This window comes from Setaria italica, chromosome IV, assembly GCF_000263155.2.
Source record: "Setaria italica strain Yugu1 chromosome IV, Setaria_italica_v2.0, whole genome shotgun sequence".
In the NCBI taxonomy this organism is placed as follows: Eukaryota; Viridiplantae; Streptophyta; class Magnoliopsida; order Poales; family Poaceae; genus Setaria; species Setaria italica.
This window is the reverse complement of record NC_028453.1, coordinates 37,014,217-37,038,825: the sequence shown is the minus strand read 5'-3', so window position 1 is coordinate 37,038,825 and position 24,609 is coordinate 37,014,217. Positions and strand designations below refer to the sequence as shown.

The 24,609-nt window shown below is 49.0% G+C and overlaps 2 protein-coding genes across 2 annotated transcripts; both read left to right on the top strand.

Annotated features, from left to right (window-relative positions):
* Positions 1-3,756: 3,756 nt before the first annotated feature.
* LOC101775401 (peroxidase 45) lies at positions 3,757-5,360 on the top strand. The gene is made up of 4 exons (XM_004966090.3): positions 3,757-4,085; positions 4,187-4,384; positions 4,521-4,680; positions 4,804-5,360. The coding sequence occupies exons 1-4, from the start codon at positions 3,867-3,869 to the stop codon at positions 5,181-5,183; spliced, it is 957 nt and encodes a 318-aa protein (XP_004966147.1). The 5' UTR covers positions 3,757-3,866; the 3' UTR covers positions 5,184-5,360.
* Positions 5,361-13,185: 7,825 nt separating this feature from the next.
* Positions 13,186-14,888, top strand: LOC101774991 (peroxidase 45). Its single transcript, XM_004966089.2, has 4 exons — positions 13,186-13,553; positions 13,663-13,860; positions 14,054-14,213; positions 14,307-14,888. The coding sequence occupies exons 1-4, from the start codon at positions 13,332-13,334 to the stop codon at positions 14,684-14,686; spliced, it is 960 nt and encodes a 319-aa protein (XP_004966146.1). The 5' UTR covers positions 13,186-13,331; the 3' UTR covers positions 14,687-14,888.
* The last annotated feature ends 9,721 nt before the right edge of the window (positions 14,889-24,609 follow it).

Here is a 24,609-nt window from a genome sequence, read left to right as displayed (position 1 = left end):
TTGGCAAGGAAGAATACGTGTCAGGTCCAGATATTACGATCGGCTAAGTTTCCGATCGAGAGAGTTTATCGGCGAATCGGCCGATTTACTGTGATAAATGAAATCGGCTATAAGACAGCTGATCCCTATAGCCTTGTAGACAGGAGATTACTAAAGTGATCGGTACAAAGCTTATGATAACAACACTAGGAAAAGATCTAATTGGCAATAGATGAATATAACGGTAGAAAATAAAGAAAGCCGATACTACCGATTCCTAGCTGGATAACTGGTGATAAAAAACTAGAAAAACAGGTAAAAACCTATAGATCTAGCAAATATCGATAACTAGTGAATAAATCTAAACGAAACAACAGCGATACGCCCGGAGTTAAAGCCTAGATATTACTCGATAAACGGAACTTACAGAATCGACCGGAGATCAAGATGATGCAGCCCCGCCAACCCGTACGAACTCGTAGAAAAGAGAAAAGTAGTAGCAAAGTCGCCTGAAAGTAAGTACGAGGAAAAAAGTAGCTTGTTGTATTGATTGGTTTATATGATTACAGATTTACAAAGGTAGCTATTTATAGCCCCGTACAAATAACTTCTTAACCGACTAGAATCCTATCTCTAATTCAAACAGAAAACGGATATCTACAAGCACAATTCGTGCTAGGTTAGTTACTCCACGCTTCGTGGGCTGACCTCCACCTTATCCTTCTATCCCTTTCCGAGCCCATACAGGCCCAATTAGTCCACCCTCCTAATCGGCCGATTTCTCATCGGCAAAAGATTGCCGATTGGGACTCTGGTGCATTCGTCCTGAAACGAGACAAAAGTCGCCAGCCGATTCCGCACTATAGCACCATTTGGCCGATTCCCAACTGTGCTTCTCCGATTTCCTTTCTTCTTGGCGCCGATTCTACTGGTGACGAAATCTGGCGTCAACACAGTGCTTGAATTGCGGCAAAAAAACCGAGATCCAATACATTAAGGTCAGGAGAATTGGGAGGTTGACATGTGAGCCTAATGTCCCAACCATCTGCTTGGGCAGCATGAACAAATGCAGGGTCATTCACATCAATGTGAGTTTTAGCATTGTCTTGCTGTATGTATATGGGCAAACCTCTCTCTTCTGCTGGCCACTTTACTTTGATTGCGGGTAGAACCTTGTTCACAAGAAAATCTCGGCTAACTTCTTTTGTTACCGACGTCATGACCTTTGTTACAAGGGTACCTACAGATGTAAACATTGTTAGTAAGACTCATAATTCATTCAGGAGAATTGGGAAAAAAAAGTTCGCAATTTCTAGTACCTGCGTCCCTGTTTGGGCTCCATCTCTTTGCTGGCTCTACTTTCACAAAGGGAAAAATGCCTAGTTTACCATCAAAAATGCATTGATCATTGTCAGCATATCTAGGCCTCGTAACCACAGCTAGGAACATCACCTTCTCAATAAAATTTTTGCTTTTAACTGCTCGTTGTGGTCTTTCTTCATCAATAAAATTGGCAAGGTAATATTTTTGGTTCCTACGAGTCCTATAGAACCATTTTTCATCAATGTACATGACATTGTACATTGGTTTAAAAGACAGAGACTGATCATTCACCATGGATAAACAATACTTGACGCGGGCCTTCTTGTTTTCATCAGTCAAGCTAAACTTGATGTCATTAGTGTGTCGACGAAAATATCCTTCCTTGAAACGGTTATGAAGTGTGCTCTTCTTGACACCCAATGCATTAGCAAGATCCTGAAAAGTGGTGCGCTGACTAAGAGGAACGTCTTTTATGGATTCCAAGTCTATTTCTATTCTTTTCCTACCACAATTCTTAGACCATTTGTTCACAACACCATTTACTCCACCAGTTTGTCCATTTTTCCAAATGGACTGCACAACTCTTAGAGGCACATTAAATTTTCGTGCAACTCCCTTTGAAACCCCACGGCGCGGAATAGGAGGATCAGTTTTTGCCAATAGCTCTAGGTATATGGCGATCTTTAAGTCATCCGAGTAGAATCTTCGTTTGTTATTATTGGAACCTGTACAGTAGAAGCATGTTAATGTGATTAGTACAGATAGCACATGTCACTGATAGCAAATTTGTATACAACAGAAGCATGTTAATGTAACACAGATAGCAAATGTGATCTCTGCTTGCACGTCTTGATCTCTGCTAGCAAATGTGGTTAGTACAGATAGCAAATTTGATCTAAAAGCAAATGTCATTAGTACAGATAGCAAATTTGTACGACAGAAGCATGTTAATGTAACACAGGTACAGATAGCACATGTCACTGAAAATTTGTAACACAGGTAGTTCATCTAAAAGGATTAAGAGATGAAATTGAAAATCACCATTTGAAAGACCCTCTGCTTGCACATCTTGATCTCCATATGCTACTTGGCCATCGGCATCAGGTACTTGCACTCCTTCAGTTCATCCATCTCTATCTTGATCACCTATGACATGGAACACAAGCAGCAAAAAAAAAATCAGATCACACGCAGAAGGAAGACAGAACACATCGTGGATCATGGTTAACTAATCACCTTGATATTCATCATTCCAGATCATGGCATAATCGAGTTCATTGGCAGGGCCATCCCACTCCCCTATGTCATCCCAATCTACAGGATTATCTAAGGTTGATTTTGGTGGATTTTGGTTCAAGTCAATCTCTATCCCGGGCATCGTTGGTGTGCTATAGAATGAATGAGAGATAGAGAGAAAGAAGAGAACTGAAAGGCTACAGCATGGAAGGAAAGGAGCCTGGTGCTTTGATGCAGCGGCCAAAACTGAAGAGAACTGCACGCGTGTGATTTATGGCGAGTGAAAATGAAAGGCATCGCGCGGCAAAGAAGCGCGCGTGAAAATGAAAGGCATAAGCGCGCGTTGTTTCTGCGACTGAAAATGAAAGGAGCCTGGCGACTGAAACTGAAACAAGCCTGCCGCGCGCGCTTACAGCATTTCGAGCGGGATTAGCGCGCGGTAACGGCCTGCCGATTGAAACTGAAAGGAGCGTTTACTCGGTAACTCAACAGACACATGCGGAGTTAAAGAAAAGCACCGATTTAATGGCAAACCGGGTTCCACCAGCCCCCCCTGTCACTGCGCACATAGCTAAAACGATTCCAATAAATGGACGGAGGGAGTAATATGTTACACCGTTGTTAACTACTGCTCACTACTAACAGCAACATTTGTTCAAATCCAAAGGACAAGGCTAATTAGTATGTATAAGCCTGAAATTTCTTTTCTCAATCTGAATTTTGAATTTTGAAAGAAAAAGGTTATTGCAAAATGTGTCAAATTCACTCAAGAAGATTATAAAGAAACAGTGCCTCAAGTAGTCAAGTAGCACATATTTTTGATAGGGAATAATGAGGTACATTTATTCTTGTCCAAGATTTAGTGACGCGATTATTAGTACGTAACCCTGATTTCTGAACCTGAAGTTTGAAGGAAGCAAATGCTATTAAGCGTGTGACTGTAGCTGAAGAATCGGTGCCTTGGTTCAGAATTCCTGGCGGCTAATTAAACTGAGGTGTCATTTGGTCACGGGTATCATCTGCTAAACTATTACAAACATATCACTTCGATCAAACTCCAATTACCATAGCAGATTACTACTTGTTCTACTGTTCTACCTCAAATTGCTCCAATTGGCCGTTAAAAATGACGAGGAAGCCAAGCGCTAGCACGCCAGCTTCTGCTATATAAATCCCATGCAGCCTCCATTCCAATGCACCATCGCTTCCTAACCCGCCTCGATTCACGAGATCACCAGCTAGACACAGCCTCTGAATCCACGCACTTTTGGAGCACCCACGCAACAGCCGTCGCTAAGCAAGCTGCAGGGAAGAACTGACTGTCATCAATGGCGAGCCTTCGGTTGGGCTTCTTTGTCGCCGCCGCCGTCGTGTCCGCGGCGCTCATGCCGCCGTCTGCCGTCGCGCAGCTGAGGCCGTACTACTACTCCAGCATCTGCCCCAACCTGGAGGTCATCGTCCGGAGCTCCGTCCAGCAGTCCATGGCGCAGTCCCCGATCTCCGCACCCGCCGCGCTCAGGCTCTTCTTCCACGACTGCGCCGTCAGGGTGCGTAGCGTATGCTTATCACGCAGTGTGCCCATCAAACCAGCTCGCGCCTTTGTAGCACCCAGTGATCCATTCAACTGTCTCTGTTGATGCGCGTGCAGGGGTGTGACGCGTCGATCATGATCGTGAACTCGAACGGCGACGACGAGTGGCGCAACCCCGACAACCAGTCGCTGAAGCCGGAGGGGTTCCAGGTGATCCTCAACGCCAAGGCCGCCGTGGACAGCGACCCGCGGTGCCAGTACAAGGTCTCCTGCGCGGACATCATGGCCCTCGCCGCCAGGGAATCCATCTCCCAGGTAACTGCCGAGCCGAGCACACATCCACTCATCACCACCAGCTTCTGGATACAGTTACACGTTGTCAGATACATGTAAATAATACTCCGTACTACTAACTCTGCACACGCATGGATTCGCATTGTATTGGTCGCAGAGCGGCGGGCCGTACTATGAGGTGGAGCTGGGCCGGTACGACGGCAGGGTGTCGACCAAGGCCAGCGTCGTGCTGCCTCACGCCAACTTCAACCTCGACCAGCTCAACTCCTACTTCTCCGGCCTCGGCCTCTCCCAGTCTGAAATGATCGCCCTTTCAGGTAAACGCCTGCTCATACTCACCAGCTCAATCACTTTCCATTCACTCCGCTTGCGATACACGTCGTCGCGTCGCCATCCATGCCAGCCTGACCATGAAGTATCTTTCTTGTGCGTGAATTCAGGCGGCCACACCCTCGGCGCCGCGGACTGCCCCTTCTTCCAGTACCGGATCGGCACCGACCCGACCATGGACCCCAACTTCGCGTCGCAGCTGAATGCCACCTGCAGCTCCAACCCCACCAATGGCTTCGCCTTCCTGGACCCCTCGCCGGTGACCTTCGACAACGCCTTCTTCCGGAACCTGCAGGGCGGCAAGGGGCTCCTGGGCTCCGACCAGGTGCTCTACTCCGACACCCGGTCCCGCGGCACCGTCAACTACTACGCGTCCAACCAGGGCGCCTTCTTCGGCGACTTCGTGGCGGCCATCACCAAGCTCGGCAGGGTCGGCGTCAAGACGGCGGCCACCGGCGAGATACGCCGCGACTGCCGGTTCCCGAACTAGTTGCTAGCCAGACAGGTACGGTTGACATCATTGAACACTCATACATGTACCATATGTTACAACATCATCATCAGTACATAAAGGCTGTAATTATAATAAGCTCATGGCGTTGATTCAGAGCCTTATCGATGTGTATAATACCTCTTTGTGATAGTCCATGTGTGTTCTTTGCATTGGAGCGATCTCAAGATGACATTATCTATTCTCCCTTCTGGCTCTTTCACTTTTTTTTTCCTACAGTCTAGAGCACACGTCCATACCTAAACTACCCTATGGACACATGAACACTTCCTACCATATAAGTACCTCCAAGAGGCTAGATCGGTACATGGTATTGCGGTACAAAATGGAATGAGTATCACTACTTGCAGATATAAAAGGGCCAAATGCATAATTGCCCTCATTTTCACCACGCTAATTGCACATTTACCTCCTCTTTTTTCGGCTTTGCATGTTTGCTGACTAGATGGTATGAATGAGGAGGCCGGCGTGTTGTGGATAAGGCAAGGGCATTTTAACTCATTTCACTTTTTTTTCTCTTTTTCATTTGATTTTTTTCAACTTAAATCGATTCAGGTCACGGCGTATAGAAAGAGGGGCAGATGGAAGACTCGGATTAAAAAAGATGAAACGAGTAAAGTTGCAATTGTTTCATAAAAAAAACCATTGTCACTCATATGCAATATTAGTCCAATCAACCCGAGCTAGTAATTTATTTAAGAGATATAGGTCTTATAAATTCTTGAATAAATTTATTCAGGGGTGGATCCAGGAGGCTCGTGCTCCCCCCCCCCCCCCCCCCCCCCTCTTTTCTTTTCTTTTCTTGGCAGCTCTTGTAAGAATTTTTTGTACCCTTTCCTTTCTTTTTATTAATATATTAGTCAGTAGGGGCTATGCCCCTCCTGTTCCTTAAAAAAACAATGACCGAAGGGCTCCTTTCTACCGTTCTTCCTCCTCATTTCCTCTTTCTTCTTCCTTTAGTTCTTTCTTCTTCCCATGTTGGCGAACTAGTTTACTAGCCAAGACGGCGGCCACCGGCGAGATACGCCGCGACTGCCTGTTCCCGAACTAGTTTACTAGCCAACTTTGCCGACAGGTTGACATCATTGAACACTCGTACATGTACCATATGTTACAGTGCCATCATCAGTACATAAAGGCTGTAATAATAATAAGCTCATGGCTTTGATTCAGAAGCCTGATCGATGTGTATAATACCTGCTTGTGATAGCCCATGTGTTCTTTGCATTGGATGATTGGAACGATCTCAAGATGACATGCATTTGTCTATCCTCCCTCCTGGTTCTTTCACTTTTTCTTGACTCTAGAGCACGTCTATACATGAACTACCCTAGGAACGCATGAACACACTACCCATACAAGTACCTCTGAGAAACACATGATATTGTGGTACAAAATAGAATTTGTTCAGTGATAGACTTCAATTACCAGATACTCTATGTGCCTTTTCAATTCCATCCACAAATTGTTTCCCTTTACATTACACCTCCATGTGTGTTCATTACGTGATGTGTTTAATTGAAATGTTTGCTTAAGATAAGAGAAATTTATATCAAATCTTGTCGCAGCCAATTTTTCATATTTTGGTTCTCCAATTTTGATCTAACATGTATTACATACATAGTTGGTGCATCGACCAAAATGTATGCTTTATTTATTTAAAAAATACACCTTTAAGTAATCTATCATAACTAGGAATAATTCTGAAACTCCCAATCTCACACGGGCCCACCTACTATCAATTTTTTTTAGAAAAATCTTAAGAGTTTTATTCATCATCATTTTGAGAGAAAAAAAAGAGTAAAGATATGGGTCATCAAACAGTGCGACACAGCCACATGGGCCTGTTGTCTGTTTATTGGGCCATGGACCCAAATCAAATGTGCACTGTCTGAAATTTGCACCTTTTTATCACCTGATGGAGCTGCAGTGCCGGTCGTCAAGAGGAGACGCTGCCGCGGCTCTTGAGTGGTGACCATCACACGCGTCGACCGATGACTGAAACGGAGGACCCTTGGCGCGTCCCCACTGCCGCATACGGAGAGCAACAGCATCTAGATGCTCACACTGGTAGCGACTCATACGAAGTCGGCAACGGGGTGTTTGGATACGAGGTGCTAAACTTTAACAGTGTCACATCGGATGTTCGAATGCTAATTAGGAGAACTAAACATGAGCTAATTATAAAACTAATTGCAGAATCCTGTGTTAATTCGCGAGATGAATCTATTAAGCCTAATTAATCCATCATTAGCAAATGGTTACTGTAGCACCACATTGTCAAATCATGGACTAATTAGGCTTAATAGATTCGTCTCGCAAATTACACTCCATTTGTGTAATTAGTTTTGTAATTAGCCTATGTTTAATACTCCTAATTAACATCCAAACATCCGATGTGACAGGTGTTAAATTTTAACACCCCAGAGCCAAACAGGCCTTCAGTAAACTTCAGTGACAATGTGGCACGTGGCCATCACCGCGTACTGAGAGAGTAACATCCATCTGCTTGCGCTCAGCACGCAAACAAACTGCAGCGACTTACACCGCGGAACACACTAATTTTCAACTTTTGCAAATTAATAAAATTTGTTAGCTAGAATTTAATTGCTTGTGTTTAAGGATCTAAAGATTTTCTAAGGATGCATTTATTTTGTTAGGCATTTAAATCTTTTCTAAAATAAGTTAATGAATTGTAGGAGTTCATTGTTACATTTATGCTGGTGCATTGATTTTGATTGTTTGAATTTAAATTTGTATTTGAACTCATTTGTTTGATCCCTTTTAAACAATAGGAAAACCTTTCTTTTTCTTTCTCCTTCTCCTTCTTCTTTTGGCCCGTTTCTCCTTTCGGCCCGGCTCTGCAGCAGCAGGCTAGCCCAGCAGCACCTCCTCCATGCTGGCCCGTCTCCCGCAGCCCAGCACAGTGCCGGCCCGCTCCTTCGCCCATCTCGCTAATGCGTGGGGCCCGGCGTCATCCCTCTCCTCTTGCCCGCCCGAGCCGGACTCGAGCTCGAGTCCGTGCCGCCCCTGCTCCGTGTCCGCCTACCTCTGGCCTTGGGCCCGCAGGCCAAGGCCAAGCTCCAGGCTATAAAACTGAGCCGCCACACCCTTACGCCCCCACCAAAACCCTAGCGCCATCACCTTCGAGCCCTAGCACCGCCGCTAGAGCTCAACCCTAGCCGCCAGGTTGCCGCGCTCGATCTCCGCCGCCACCGCCTTCCTATCGACAAGATCACTGCCCGGAGGTTCGCGTCGTGGTCAAAACCCGCCAGAGGTCTTCTCGTGCGCTCCCGTGCCCTCTACTACATCCCCGAGTTCGCCGGAGTTGCCAGTCCACCGCAGAGAACCTCTTCGAGCTTCACATCATCGTCGCCACTCCAGCCGCCACTCTGAAGACCTAGATCAGTTCTCCGTGCACCCAGCTTCGTCTCAAGGTAGTCCCCGTCGAAAACCGTGAACCACCACTCGAGCTACGCTTGATTTCGGTGAACAAGCCCTGCTCCACCTCCGCGCACCACCATCTCCATTGCTCACGCACTGCCCATCTCCTCCCGGCGTGTCGCACCTGTCCGATCGAGCGCCGAAGGCCCAGATCGGATCCGACTCGGGTCAATATTTCAACCCCGCCACCGTCTGTTCATTTTTCTAAAGAACCCCTGAGTTTTATAGTTTTTTGCACCCGAGGTCCTACGCAGTTCAAAAGTAATTAGGTTTTAGTCCTTTTCTTTTTGTTTAGACCCCTGCTCTTTTATAAAATCCCGCCCGCCATCCTAGATCTGCTCTTTTACGCATTAGACCTTCTATTTATATGTTTAATTAGGTTTTAGCCCTTGATTTCTTTAAGTTTAGTCCCTGGAAGTTTAGTTTTCTTGTAGTTAATCTCCTGAACCTTGTTTAGCTCATACCTTTAGCGTTTTAAATCCGTTTTTAGCGATTCTTGCGCCTACAAGTTCATGTTGACGTATAGATTAGTTTTATGGTCTTGTTTTGCTCTGTTGCTACTGTTTGATGTAATGTTTTTATACTTTAGTCCTTTGTTTGCTTGTATGTACTTGTTTGATGCGCATAGAAGGATCGTAGTTCGAGGAATTCCAAGAGCAAGGTTTTGAAGACTTTGAGCAGCAAGAGCAAGTTCAGGAAGGCAAGTCATGCCCTTGATCATAATTTGATTCTATGAAACCTTTACTTTCATGTTCAATACACATATGCTATGTACTTTAAGTATATAAACGTGATGGGTACTATTTAAGGTGTGCCTAGTTTTATCCTTACACCTTGATCAACTCGGGTTTACTTTAATGTTGGGTAATTCTTGCTTAGTTGCTCTAACTGGGTATGGTGATATTAATGAACCAATGCTTAAACTTGCTTTATTTATGCTATACCTTCCATTAATACAAGATCACCATGCTTAATTAAAACATGGAGAACCATCCAGGAAAACAGTACAACTATAAGAACTACATGGCTCTAGTCTTGGCTAATTAATTAGAGACTCTAGTTTTAAGCAGTCTTACCGAAAGGACAAGAGGGGCGGCGGCAGATGGGGTATAACCTGGCCCTTAGACTGATCTGCTCTATGGTAGCTTTGCAGTCTTGAAAGAGGTTTATGCTCTGCTAATGATCCAGAAACCTTAGTGGGCTACTTCTTATTAGGGAATCTTTGTAAAGGCGTCGTAGCATCCCTATGCAATCACACCTCAGAAGTGTGGTGTTGTGCCTGGCCCACACAACATGGTAGGGTCTAAAGTTCTTTTGAACTTTTACGTAACTTGTGGTGAAAGTGTACAACCTCTGCAGAGTGTAAAACTATTCTAATAACCGTGCTCACGATCAAGAGCGGCTTGGACCCTCGCATGATTAATCTATCAAAAGTTGAATTAAATTGTTGTTATTTATTGTTGTTATCTTTGTTGATGTTCATGCTTAACATGGTTGGTATAAACTTATACTAGTAATTGCTAATAAAACTTAACCAATCAATTAAAATGTTGAAATACTATTAAACCATAGCCTATCCTTACATAACCTTGCACTACGCATTCCCCACGCTTGCTGAGTACCAATCATAAGTGTACTCACCCTTGCTAAAACTGCTGCTCAGACCAAGTCAACTTTGAGGAGTTCTAGACATACGTGTGCCACCAATCAACTGCCTGTGGAGTTGTCGTCTTCGTTGGAGTTCCGCTGCTAGACTAAAGACTCGTTTTGCTATTCGAATTTGTTGACGCCGGATTTCGTCATCAGTAGAATCGGCGCCAAGGAGGAAAGAAGTCGAAGAAGTACGGATGGGAATCGGTCAAAAGGTGCTATAATGCGGAATCGGTCAGTAGCTTTTACTTCGCTTCAGGGTGAATGCGCCAGATTCCCAATCGGCAATCCTTTGCCGATAAGAAATCGGCCGATCAGGAAGGTGGACTAAGGTGGGCCTGTATGGGCCTGGAAAGATGGAGGGATAAGGTGGAGTTCAGCCCACGAAGCGTGGGGTAATTAGTTTAGCACGGATTGTGCTTGTAGATATTTGTTTTCTGTTTGAATTAGAGATAGAGTTCTAGTCGGTTAAGAAGATTATTTGTACGGGGCTATAAATAGCTACCTTTGTAAATCTGTAAAAACAACAATCAATCAATACAACAAGTTACTTTATTCTTCGTACTTACTTTCGAGCAGGCGACTTCGCCGTCACTTTTCTTTCTCACGAGTTCGTGCGGGTTGGCAGGGCTGCATCATCTTGATCTCCGGCCGATTCTGTAAGTTCCGTTTATCGAGTAATATCTAAGCTTTAACTTCCGGCGCATCGCTGTTGTTTCGTTTAGATTTATTCATCAGTTATCGATATCGACTAGATTCATAGGTTTTTACCTGTTTTCCTAGTTTTTATCACCAGTTATCTCGCTAGGAATCGGTAGTATCGGCTTTCATTACTTTCTGTTGTTAGATCCATTCGTTGCCGATTAGATCTTTTCCTAAGTGCTGTTATTACGCGCTTTGTACCGATTACTTTAGTATTTTTCTGTCTACAAAGCTACAGGGATCGTGTTGTCTTATAACCGATTTCATCATCACAGTAAATCGGCCGATTTGCCGATAAGCTCTCTCGATCGGAAACTTAGCCGATCGTAGTTACTGAATTTGACACGTGTTCTTCCTTGCCAATCAACAGGTCAGATTGGCTGGCACGCCGCGCGAACCGCACCAGGGCATTCACCCGAACAGGAGCTAAGCAGATTCTCCCGGGTCGTGTGTCGGTCGCTGGGATTCGGTTGACCGATTTCTAGCGCCAACACACTTTTGGCACGCCCAGTGGGACAAATACAACCGCTGTCTTTACATTTTGGTACTATCTATAGTATTCACTGAAGTCGTTGCATGTGTGGAACTTGATCCTGTCGCACATATAATTTTATTCATCTGGTTTTGCCTTTAAAATCGAGTGTGACAACGACGGCCGACGAGTCACGCACAGCAACGACTTTGTGCAAGAGCCCATCCACATCGGATTGGCTCGCGATATAATGAAACTAATGAGATGGTATATATATTTTATATTGAATTTTTTATAAATTTAGTCAAAGTACAATTTTTTTTTTTGACTCAGTACAAAACTAAAACACCTGATTTTTTTAGAACGGAGAGAAATATGAAAACTTCTACTTCACATCCGGACGAAAAATGCTCCCTTCCATACCCGAATTTTGTGAACATGTATGCAACTTCGATGAGAAAAAATTCAGATATTTCATAGGAGTGTAACCAAAATAATTATTGTGGTATAAGTTACTCTCCCGTACTAAAAGGATCGCTGTTAGCCTGTGGACTAACAATATAAGGGTCATCTTAATATATCATATACTCCCTCCATCATGAACTGAGTGTAGTTTAGCTGTGGTGGGCGACACGTGTCTTTTTGTATAGCGAGGTGCTAGTGGTGATTTCGTCAATCTCGAGGATTTACTGACTCAGTCTTTTGGAGGTGCTCACAGGGGTAGAATTGCGTGTGTGTATTCGTTTGGACGAGTGTACGTGCGTATATGTGAGCGTCTGCATCTATACCGTGTGAAAACTACTCCCTTCATCTCATGGAAAGACGAAGACTACAATTGTAGTTTATTCAGAAGATTAGTACTTTGTTTAGATGAGTCCACCTAATTAGGTATGTTGCCTTTCCTTTTTCACTCACGTAAACCACGGCATGCAAGGTCTTTAAGGCTAGCAAATCTGTTTTGGCCGTATGCAAGGTAATTAAGTAGGCCTAATTTGTTGTCCAGTTTCTAAGATTGTACTATTATTTGTGGGATCTTTTTCAAATGCTATAATTACAATTTTCATGCACGAAAAGAGTACTCCTGTTGAATAATCTTGTTAAGTTTGTTTCCTTTGAGAACCACTTGCAACATCAACTATCTCGGCAAACAAACCATCCAGGACATGGGGTCAGTAGAGGTTAGGGGCACGCGTCATTTTCTTTTGGTATTAATTTGTCCTAGAATTGTATTACTTGGGGGTGGAGGGGGAGTTTTGTCATCCAGATTTAGTTTTCCTTTTTCTTCCGTGCATGCTAAGGTCAATCTCATTGCATATTTTCATGGCAATTACCGAGACTAAAATTTTAATAACTGTGCTTGTTGAGTGTTATGGAGATGAAACTTCTCTCTCGTCTCGTGAAACTCCTCTCTCCTCATAATGACCATGCTAAGTCAGTTGAATTGCTGATGTGGCATAATATTTAATGCTCATGAAATTTTTATGAAACTTTTGCATTGAGATTGAGCTAATGCTATTTAGGAATAAGAAAGGTCAAAGAAGAAAAAAATCGGGTGCGGGAGTCTTTTTTCCACCTGGGCATAGTATAGCCTTTTCCTTATTTCTTCTGCCTCGAGTTGATCGCATTGGCAGTTCTAAAGGACGAGGAGAGCCACACGCCAGGACGCCAGCCTATAAATCCCATGCATCCTCCGTTCCAATGCGCCATCGCTTTCAAACCCAGCCTCGATCGAGCGAAATCACCAGCTAGAGCTACCCACGGCCAGCTGCCACGCTTTTGGAAGACGCACGCAACAGCCGAGCAGCCAGCAGCTAGCTAGCAAGCGCAAGCTGCGGGGAGTAGTAGTCTAGCTATCATCGATGGCGAGCCTTCGGGTGGTGGTCTTGTTTGTCGCCGCCACCGTCATGTTCGTGGCGTTCGTGCCGCCGCCCGCCGTCGCGCAGCTGAGGACGGACTACTACGCCAGTGTCTGCCCCAACCTCGAGAACATCGTCCGGAACTCCGTCAGGCAGTCCATGGCGCAGTCCCAGATCTCGGCGCCCGCCGCGCTCAGGCTCTTCTTCCACGACTGCGCCGTCATGGTGCGTAAAATCTTATGTTTCCAAGCTCCAAATAGCTTACTGAGCTCGATTGCGTGTGTGTGCCATCGTCCAATGATCAATCGAGCGTCTGATGATGCGGATGCTGCAGGGCTGCGACGCGTCGATCATGATCACGAACTCGAACGGCGACGACGAGTGGCGAAACAGCGACAACCAGTCGCTGAAGCGGGAGGGGTTCACGACGATCCTGAGCGCCAAGGCCGCCGTGGACAGCGACCCGCAGTGCCGCAACAAGGTGTCGTGCGCGGACATCCTGGCCCTCGCCGCCAGGGAATCCGTCCTCCAGGTACCCACAGCTTCCATGCCACTCGGATAGGCACCAGCCACGAGCGGCATCATCACATAACTAACTCTCTGATCCATGTACAGCTTCGAGAAACTCCGTTCAAATCTTTTTCAGTTATTACATACATGTAACTAACTTTTTTTGCCAGGATGTAACTACCTAATAACTAACTCTCTGCGTGCACTGATGGCAGAGTGGCGGGCCGTACTACCCAGTGGAGCTGGGCAGGTACGACGGCCGGGCGTCGACCAGGGCCAGCGTCGTGCTCCCGCGCGTCAACTTCAACCTCGACCAGCTCAACGCCTTCTTCTCCGGCCTCGGCTTCAACCAGACCGAGATGGTCGCCCTCCTAGGTAAAATCAAACGACGTCTCAATCGTCTCACTTCCTCTCGCAATCGCCAGCCGACGACTGACCACCAAGACTTACGCCAATCTTACAATCCAGGAGCCCACACCCTCGGCGCGGCAGACTGCCCCTTCTTCCAGTACCGGATCGGCAGCGACCCGACCATGGACCAGGGCCTGGCGTCGCAGCTGCGCGGCACCTGCGGCTCCAACCCCACCAACGGCTTCGCGTTCCTGGACCCCTCGCCGGTGACCTTCGACAACGCCTTCTACCGGAACCTGCAGGGCGGCAGGGGCCTCCTGGGCTCCGACCAGGTGCTGTACAGCGACACGAGGTCCCGCGGCGCCGTCGACAACTACGCGTCCAACCAGGGCGCCTTCTTCGCCGACTTCGTGGCGGCCATCACCAAGCTCGGGAGGGTCGGGGTCAAGACGGCGGCCAACGGCGAGATACGCCGTGACTGCCGGTTCCCGAACTAGGGAGAGCACCTCGATCGCCGACCAGTTGACATCATTGATACATGCATGTAGCCATTAAGCCATGTAATAACATATATTAAAGTACTATTAGTCTATAACGGTTGACGGATGTAATTACAATAAGCTTGATCATGGCTTTGATTCAGGGGCCTGATGATGTCTATGACAGTTACCTCCTTGTGATGTGCCTAAAGTTTCTATCTCTTCTTGGATCTTTTACGTTTTGATCGTCTAGAGCACCAGCGTGATCGTCAATAATGTCAATACACAGATGTTTCAGTACGTTTTTTTTCGAACAACAGATCTTTCAGTATTGGAGACTGACACAGTGTTCATGACAAAGTACCATGCTCAGCTCTCTTCACATAATAGGGCAGTACTTTTTTTTTATATCGACATGTAGGTACAAGCTTGATTCTTAAAACAAGCACATGTCAGCTGCTTAGTGGCGACAGTATAAAGGTGTTCACTACTTCACTTCACTGCCATCCATCGAGAGGTTAAACATTATCTCAATCCAGACGATGCATGTAATTGATAATCTACCGCATGCACGTGTGTGTTCGCCCGTGCTCTGTAACCGTTGCAAATTACTAAATCTATCTTTGGAGTCACAGTCACGGTCACTTGCCGAAGCGCATGGAATGCAGCCCCATCTTCTCGTCGATCGTGGACGATGCCGATACGCTCCTCCGGTGAACGTGGACGCGGCACACCGTTCCACCGGTGCCGCCTGATCATGTGTGTCGCCTGTCACCACGCACCATTAGCACTAGCATGCACCATCATCTCTAGCTTCACCACCACCACCGTGTCGCATCAACGTGCATAATGGCTCCATAGTCCATATCGATCGGCATCAGCCTCTGCAGTAGTGTTTCTTTGGACTTTGGTGGCTCCAAATCCAATCTTCCAAAGGTCACTGCCGGTGCCGGGCCTCTCGCTAGTGCACCCTGCACAATGGGCGCTCCACCACTGTGCCCGAAAACAAGAGCAAATTCCCTCAATGCCACTGAATTTTATACCACTTCCTTCATTACCATCTAAATTTTTCAATTTCCTGCACTGCCCACTACTTCAATTTTCCATTCCCTTGACTGCCACTGCCGTCACCTCGCTGTTAACTTGCTGTTATGTCGAGTAGAAAAGACAATTATACCCCTCTCAACACAATGGCGTGAAATGTGCTTCAATTCCTTGGGTGCCATTGCATAGCTCAAGCACTCAGAAATGTATAAGTTGAACGTACCACCGAGCAGTGTATGTGTATTATTTGAGCATCCAAATTCAACATATATAAGTTGTAAAAGGAGACATTAAATAAGTAGCCAAGCACTACATAACAGGCCAGCGGTGCATGCTGGCCTCCAGTGACGCCCAGGCCGTGCTTGCCCTCTCACGCGTGTGCCGGCGGCGCTCCGCCCGGGGCCAGGCCGCGCTCCCGCGTCCCGCGCGCGTGCAGGGAGCGCTCGGCCCGACGCCCAGGCCAGTCGCTCGCCCGTGCGTGCCAGCGGCTCACCGCCCGGCACCGAGGTGCGCGCGCCCGCCCGTGCGTGCCAGCGGTGCTCCGCCCGGAACCCAGGTGCGCTCACCCGCTCCGGCATAGGCTCGGCCCCTCTCGTCCTCTACGGCGAGGCTCCGCCCTGCTCGTCCGCGGTGCCCGAATGCTCCTTGTTGATTCCCTCCTGCGGCTAGGTCGAACAAGTCCCTCCGGTAGCTGGATTTGGGGAGTTAATGTTTGGAGCCTGCTGCGAGTGGACAAGGACCGGGGAGGGGAGGGGAGGGGAGGGGAAAGGGAAAGAGGCAAGAGGCAAGGAGACGATGCTACTCCTGTTGAATCGGGCAGGAGATAAGCCGGACAGATGTGGTGACCTGCTGTCATTGGAAGAGGGCAACTTAGGCCCTGTTTGAATACTTCCCGTCAAAATTTAGCACCTGTCACATCGGATATTTGGATGCTAATTAGAAGTATTAAACATAGGTTAATTACAAAACTAATTGCACAGATGGAGTCTAATTCGTGAGACGAATCTATTAAGTCTAATTAGTTCATGATTTGATAATGTTACAGTAATCATTTGCTAATGATAGATTAATTAGGCTTAATAGATTCGTCTCGCGAATTAGCACAGAGTTCTGCAATTAGTTTTATAATTAGCTCATGTTTAGTCCTTCTAATTAGCATCCGAACATCCGATGTGACATTGCTAAAGTTTAGTACCTAGTATCAAACATCCCCTTAGAGAATGAAAACAGTGAGAAAGGACTGCCTGGATTGTAGGCCCCTGTGTAGCTTAACGGTCATGGATGAAAATAGCAGTTAAGGGAATGGAAAATTGAAGTAGCGGCAGCGAAAGGAATTCAAGAATTTGGATGGCAAGTACTGAGGGAATTTGCTCTAAAAACAACGACGGCGACGTTCGCGCTCCACTACTGCTCAGCTCGGACCTCTCCATGTGAACCAGTATAATGGCCGGCCAATTGTCAGTTATTACTAGCGCAGTGTGTCGGGGTCGCCTCAGGAGCAGTTACTGAAGTGACCCCGTTTGCTGCTTTCTTCCTTTCACTGCTGTTAGTTGTGCATAGACAGTGGATTAACTGATCACGCAAACATCACAAACCTATCCGTCACGGCATGATATCAGAGCAGACGACGCCTTGTTAAGCAACTAACTGATCATTTCCGTCCCGGACGTAACAGAACAGCACGACCAGCGTGATCATTCATACCAGTCGCTCGCGCGCACGTGTTCCCACCCGGTCCTCATCCGGTGCCGTTTTGGACGCGAGAAGCAATCGCGGGCCGTTGTTGCATCCAGCAGCCCGGCCCGTAGTGAATCCCTGCGGAAAAGGCCCACAGGCTGATCAATCTGACAAGCTGGCGTGGGCTTTCCAGAACCCAGCCCAGATTATTACGTGGGCCGGAAACAGTTTTGTTGTGCCGACAGACAGGCCCAGATTGACGGGTGGCCCAGCACGCACGGGCGTGTCAGTGCGGCGAAGTTATGTCAAGTGGCAGCATTGCACAGCAGCACCAGCAGTTCAGATTTCAAACTTGATGAAGCAGTGAAGATGCTCTCTCTCGCAAAGAAAAATAAAAGAAAACAAGCCCGTGCTCGCTTGACCACCGTCATCTGGCGCGCTAGGTAGGAGGATAGTGGTGTGTTGAGATTTGAAGCTTCCTATCTGCGCAGAGGCAATGGGGAGCCGTTTTGATCATCACCGGGATCACCACAGCGAGTCAGATGGTAAAGCCAGCGGGGGGTAGGAAACGCCCCACCGACGGGCGGCAGCGTCACAGTCGGCGACACATCCCTGCTCCACGGCGGCCGGACGTTGCGGCTTCAGCAACACTCCTCACTCGGTCTCCGTCGGGACGGTCTCCGCCGTGGGTCGGGTGGCTCGCTTCCGGGAGGAGGCGAATAAGCGTGCCGAGGCAGCAGCCCGACGGCGTGGCTCCCGCGCTCGCCGCCACCTTGATTTCGACAACCTGCTGCCGGGAGATGCCCTGGTAGCCGCCCAGGCCCTTCTCCGGCACCCACCGGTGGAGGCTGGAGTTGAGACCCCGGAGGGGTGATGGTTGGAAGATCTGGCCAAACTAGTGGGCAAGGCACAGCTCCTTACGGGCAGGGCGAAAGCTCGCACGGCCAAACCGGTCGGGACGGACGTAGCTCCCGGGCGCTCTCGGCCTCCCTGACCTGCCGCTGGGCATCGAGAAGCTAGGTGTTGACGACGTCCTTGGCGGCACGGATCCTGGCAACCAACGTTAAGTGCTCCGCCTGGACCGCCACGTTGGCCTTCGCCCATACCACTACCACCTGCTCAGCGTGGCAGTTGCTTCAGCTGCCTGCTTGGTCATCTCGCACTCATGGCGGTCCAAAGATTGCACGCGGAGCTCCAGGCTTCATGCAAGGACGTCAGGTTCGTGGGCCTGATGAGCCAGCTGTTCCTCCCTCTCTAGGGCGGCCACACGGGCAGCGTCCACCGCCTGGCGATGCTCCTCCTCGCAACGTCGGAACGGACCAGAGTGCTCCTGTAGCTCGAGCTCGTGGGCTAGCACCGCCGCCTCCAACGAGTTGAGGAGCCGTTCACGCGTGGCAGCCGCCTCCTCGCGCACCGCCAGGTCCACCTCCCAGAGAATGACGTGTTCCTCACGGCGAGCGAGATCGGACACCAGGAAGAGCAGTTCCTGCTCGTGTTCCTGGAGCGCCACCACATGCTCCTCGGAGGGTGCACCGCCAGGACCCACCACTACTCGCTGGATGTCCCCAAGGCCACCTCCAAGGCACGCCGCACCCTGGGTAGGATAGCGGCCGCGTCTTCCTTGCCGCTGGTGCTCCCGTCAAAGGCGTAGCCACGCCGGCCAGCTCCGTCAGCGTCGGGGCCTCCTCCGCTGCCGGCACAACAGCCGGGTCAGCGCCCGCCGGGACCACCACTGTCGGTACGTCGGGGGCCGACGTCGCCTCCGCCACCACTCCGACGTCGCCTCCGCCAGACGGGTCAACACCCGCCGGGGCCACTACCGTCGGAATGTCAGGGGCTCCCGTAGCCGCCGCCTCCACTCCGGCGTCGCCTCCGCCTAAGGCGGGGGGCGGGACGGAAGCCGAGGCAGGTCCGCATGATTGCCCAACTACATCCAGAGCCCCGCCAGTAGGAACCTCGAAACCCAACGGGTTGGCGACAAGCGGGCGAAGCGAGAGCTAGTGGGGCTCACTGTGGTCATACACGATCGCAGGGGCCCCACTCGCAGAGGACTGCGGACGAGCGAGAAGAAGAGCCTTCATGGGAGAGATCTGCCGGGCGGAGGGAGGTGAAGACAGTGGGGCCCTACCACCAGCCTCACCAGGAGGGGCCTGCCTTGGCGAACCACTTGTGCTCCTGGAGAAAGATCACCATCAAAAAGAAAAAAGAAAAGAGAGAGGGGGGAGGAAAGGACGCGAAGGTCAAACCTGCATCTGGGCCCCGTGTAGATCCACCGAGATGCCAAGGCCGTCACTGTTGCCCTGCACTGGGATGCTTGGGCAGGGGAGAATGGCTAGCGGACGCACCCGTTGGTCTACCCACCGCCACAGACGATGTCTCCTACCCTAGGGCAGGCGGAGCGTGTGGAGGAGAGAGTGGTGGCGGCGACAACGATGAGGAAGAACCAGTCAGGAATGGAGAAGGGAGCCACCAACACTTTTACTCCCCTCTAGGAGCCACCATCCCTGACGACCCGCTCGCTCCCCCGTAGATGTGGATGCCTCCAAAAGGGCGAGCGCAGTGCACGACGAGCCCGCACAAGTTGGTCTCTGGAAGCGTCGCGAGGAAAGCATGGCACGCATGGTGAGACACAAGGGCACAACGCCCCCTAGCAGGATCCCCGTCACCGGATCCTGCACTTCCACGATCAGCACCAATAGCTCTGAGATCTCCGCCACGGTGTGGTTCGTGCCCGCCCGCCCCCTCCCGCCGTGTGCGGGTCGTGTCATCAACACCGGTGTAGAACCATGTGGGCGGACCCACGGCGCAGGGGGGCGAGACGACGGTGGGGGAAGTCCGCCACCACCATGGTTGATGTAATCCTATCCTGTGGCAGTTGGGCAATTCGATCCAGTACCAGCTACCATCCTTCTCCAAGGACCGACGGGGCAGAACAGGTGTCGGCGATGGTGACCGAAGGAGAGGCCGAAAGGCAGAGGCGCTGGTGGGGCGCGATGACATTCATGTGCGGCCACCACCAGTTCCAGTCACCCCACTTGTCGCGAAGGATCATGGTGATGTACTCCCCCTCGCACGCGGCCCGGAGCTTGAAGAAGCACGCCCCCACCACATGAGGAGCGCTACCGGCCGATGCGCTCGGACATTGGTGGTAGAAGAAGTGGCGGAAGAGCTCGACGGAAGGCCACACACTGACGAACATCTCACACAGATGGGCGAAGATGGCTAGTATGAGGACGGCGTTGGGCGTGAGGTGCACCAGATGCACCTGGTACTCCTCTAACATGCGGAGGAAGAAGGTGGAGAACGGGGGAATGAGCCCGCAGAAGAAGAAGGGGAGGAACATGACCACCTCCCTTGGCTCGTTAGGAGTCACCGGCTCCATCACCCCGTGGATCAGTGCACCACCATCTGACCCGACCAGAGGCAGCATCGCCCGGATCTTCCCCAGGGCATCCATGGTCGTGAGCATGGAGCGCCTGATGTGGGCGACCTAAGGGTCGCGCTACTGCGGTGGAGACTCACAGTGGCTGGAGCGGTCACTCCTAGCCATGGCGGTGAGCAGAGGAGAAGGTGAAAGGATTGCGGCAGAGAAGGCGAGGAGTCGAGGAAGATGACAAGTGCAGAAGGAATCCCTAAAGCTCATGCGGCCTTATAAGGCGACAGGTGTGGTGCTTCGACTTCAAGAAACGGCCGCTGGAAAATAAGCGTGGAAGGGAGCTCGAAATCTAGGGGAATCCCAACCGAAACCCAAGCATTTTGCGCATGAGGAGAAGACAAAGCGATGAGAGGCGGCCCCCTTTCCTCCTTCTAGGCCCTACACTTGACCTAAGGTGGTCCACCCCAGGGTCGGGGGCTGTTGTCAGCGCCAAGGGAACGGGGGTCCCCTGAGAAGGCCCTTACAAGTGGGGCCTGCCTACAGAACGAGGTCTCCACCGCGCAGAGCCCAATTAAGGAGATGGACCCTAAAAATCCAAAGCCAAGGAAGGGCTCGGGAAATACTGCCTCCACATAATGGGACCCACTGAAGGCCCACGCAAAGGGAGCGGGACGCAACCAAGGAGGCCTCCCTGGAAGTCGCCTGGGAAAGTTTGCTTCCAAGATAAGCAAGCAATGGCACATCCTGGCGAAAGAAAGGTGCGACAGTCGAGGTAGGCTATCAGCAGGTGCCCCATCCCCGTAAAAACACCATTATTACGGTTGATGGGACGCGCCTGGATGCCTCGGGGACTGACGGCCTCACCCATCCCGTCCAACAGGTGGCGAGCGCTACCCTCATGTCGAGAGCGCCCGCCTAGCTCCCGGGTGCCCTCTACCAGAGGGGTGGGCCCACTACATGGGCCCGGGAGGCTGCAAAGGCCTCCCGAGAACTCTGCTAGGAGGTGGGGCCACCTTGCAGACCCGGGGTGGTTGTGTTGAGCTTTTACCTCTTCTTGAGAAGACGGATTTGGTTTGAACTTTTGATTTTCACATGATTGGTGTTGAGCCCTTTCTGCCTCTTCTTGAGGGATCATGTAATTTTGTCTCAGTTGTGTCGAGCCATCGCCCTAGTCTTAGGGGACTAAGACTTCTCATTTTGAGTGATCTTGTGTTTGCCTTTTCTCTTAGCTTTTGGATCACTTGAATGAGCTTTCTTTTTTTTCTCTTATTTTTCTTCTTTTCAGCTATGAATTTGTGTTGGGTGTTGTCAATGCACTCATCAAGGGGGAGATTGAGGACCAATGATGGTCACCCTTAAATGATGAGTGATTGACAATGTTGTGTGTAATGATGTTGCTCTTAGCTTGTGATGTGCAGGTGTAGGATGTGACATGGCGGCCGACAGCGTGCGGTGAAGGTCAAGCGAAAGGTTCATGCGTATGGACCAAGGGTGGTGAAGAGTGAACACGAGTAGGCTTGGACCGAGGGATCTGAGGAGTCAGGGCAGAGTCATGGGCGATCCACATGGCGCACGGAAGAGCAACAGAACATGACGGGATGGAGACGGTGTCGGTTAAGTCAAGCGGGATGGAGGCATCATAGGCTTGGCGGAGGTCGGACACGTGTCAACATCGAGGAGGTCGCGTGATGGCTAAGAGGAGATGGACGGTTTAGGTGGTTTGAGCCTCAAAACCACCATGCAGGCAAATTTCCTAATTTGGGCCTCAAAACTGGGGGGCAAGCCTGGTGTGGCTGGAGCTTCGAGAAGGAGGGCACGTGTTGCCATCACGAAACTTGTGTCGAGGCAAAGCGAAGTCATGAAGGCGGTGTGTCCGTCCGATGCGTCTACAAAAATCTGGACAGTTTTGCCCCTGCGAGGGTATGTATCCTAGTTGTAGTGGTAGGGGTATTTTAGTCTTTATACATGGACCATATAGGCAACAGGATGGCTGCTTGAGAGAGGCAGTTCTTGGAGTTTTTGTTTTTCCTTCTCGCTAGACTAGACAGGGGCTTTATGTGAACTCAAGAGTGGGAGGATGAGGGTGGCAATTCCCTAGCGAATTCCTCCCTTAAATCTCTCAAATTTGATGTTTTGTTCAGTCTGGTTCTTTTCTTAGGGTTCTTTATTTTTCCCCAAATCAATGCAGAGTTTCTGATCTTTTAGGACGCTTCTTTTTGGATTTGTTCGTTTGTGGGGAGAGGAGCTTGTGGTTTGAAGCTTTTCTGAATCGGAGTTGTGCAGGTCGAATTCTGAGAAACTGAAGGGGAGCTCGGGCTTCTGTTCTTGGTCTGCTAGACTCTAATTTTTCAACCATTTGCTCCACTGCTTCTTGTGTTGGTTTTTGCTCTCAGCTGCAGCTAGAAAATTTAATTCTCACTGTTTTGATCTCATGTTGCAGCTTGTGCTCTTCTCAGTTGTTTAATTCATGCAGTTCAATGACGCATGCCAACAATGCTTTGGACATCAAGTTGCTAGTGTCCTTTTAAAGCTACACAGTAAGCAATCATTGCTTTGTGCTCTTTTAGCTACTCAATGGATTTCTTGCATCATAACTCGCTGTCTTAACTATTTGCTTGTCTGTCTAGATGAACAACTAGCTATTCTCTACATGTCGAGTGAACTTAAAGTATGAGCCTTTTAATTGTCAGATCACTCACTTGTTTTGATTAGTAGCTGTGCAATTCAGTAGCTCTTGTGGCTTTATCATCTGCTAAAAAAAGTTTGACAGTGGTTAACTGAGTTATCTGTTTGCAGAAAAATAGCCAATGTGGCTTGCAGTTTGCTCTAGCTGACAGTTTGCTTACTTTCCAGTAATACTTATTCCTTTTGCTTGATCACTAGGACTGTGCTACTATGTTCTTAATTTTAGATTAGGCATAGTAGTATAGTAGCTTAGTGCAAGTTTGTGCCCGGCTGTTAACTTATGTTTTGCATCCGCATCGCTTTGAATTGTTTTCCTTAATCGTTCCTGGGGCTAGCATATCACAAGTTAAGATGCGTAGCCTTGGCGATTAAAAGAGAGGTTTGTTGGGTTGTAATTGGGACATATGTCTTATTTTTGGAGAGAATTTTAAAGGCTCCCATTCACCCCTCCTCTGGTTGTCCATTCCGGTTCTTCAATTAGTATCAGAGGTGGTTAAGGTTCTCAATACCCTAATCGGTTTCGAGATTCAATATGGTGACCACTGATCGTTCTTCCTCAACCGCGCCTCCCTACTTTAATGGGTCTGACTATCGATATTGGAAAACTCGCATAAGAGCCATCTCAATAGTAGAGGAGCATTGGTTTGGAAAATCACTCAGGATGATACTTATGTGATACCTGCCACTCGCTTAACTTAAGAAGCAAGAGATCAATATCACACCAACAACAAGGCAGTGGATATTTTGCTTGCTAGTTTGTTCCGTGCTGAGTTTGATCGTGTAGAGGATCAGTCTTTGGCTAATAAGATATGGTCCCGCCTGCAGAGTTTCCATGAGGGGAGCAATCAGGTGAAGGCATGTCTCTTTGAGACTTACCGGCGTGAGTAGGAAAACTTTGTTCATTTGCTCAGTGAGTCTGCTGATGCTTTTTTCCAGCGCTTTCTTACTATTGTGAACAAGATGAAAGCAAATATCACCGACTTGCCCTACATTGATCCTGATAGAGCTTTAGAGCTCCTGCATGCCTTGAATCACGATGTGTGGGGTACGAAGACTGACGCTATCATTGAGTCCACAAACTATGAGACTCTTACAATTGCTGAGCTTTTCGCCAAGCTGAAGTCGACAGAGGTTGACATGAGGTTCCGAGCAAAACATG

Excerpts from the sequence above, each read along its gene's own strand:
- LOC101775401 (XM_004966090.3), top strand. The coding sequence starts at position 3,867 with ATGGCGAGCCTTCGGTTGGGCTTCTTTGTCGCCGCCGCCGTCGTGTCC. Across the intron at positions 4,086-4,186 it reads TCCACGACTGCGCCGTCAGG|GGGTGTGACGCGTCGATCAT; the intron begins GTGCGTAGCGTA and ends ATGCGCGTGCAG. Across the intron at positions 4,681-4,803 it reads TGAAATGATCGCCCTTTCAG|GCGGCCACACCCTCGGCGCC; the intron begins GTAAACGCCTGC and ends GCGTGAATTCAG.
- LOC101774991 (XM_004966089.2), top strand. The coding sequence starts at position 13,332 with ATGGCGAGCCTTCGGGTGGTGGTCTTGTTTGTCGCCGCCACCGTCATG. Across the intron at positions 13,554-13,662 it reads TCCACGACTGCGCCGTCATG|GGCTGCGACGCGTCGATCAT; the intron begins GTGCGTAAAATC and ends CGGATGCTGCAG. Across the intron at positions 13,861-14,053 it reads CCAGGGAATCCGTCCTCCAG|AGTGGCGGGCCGTACTACCC; the intron begins GTACCCACAGCT and ends CACTGATGGCAG.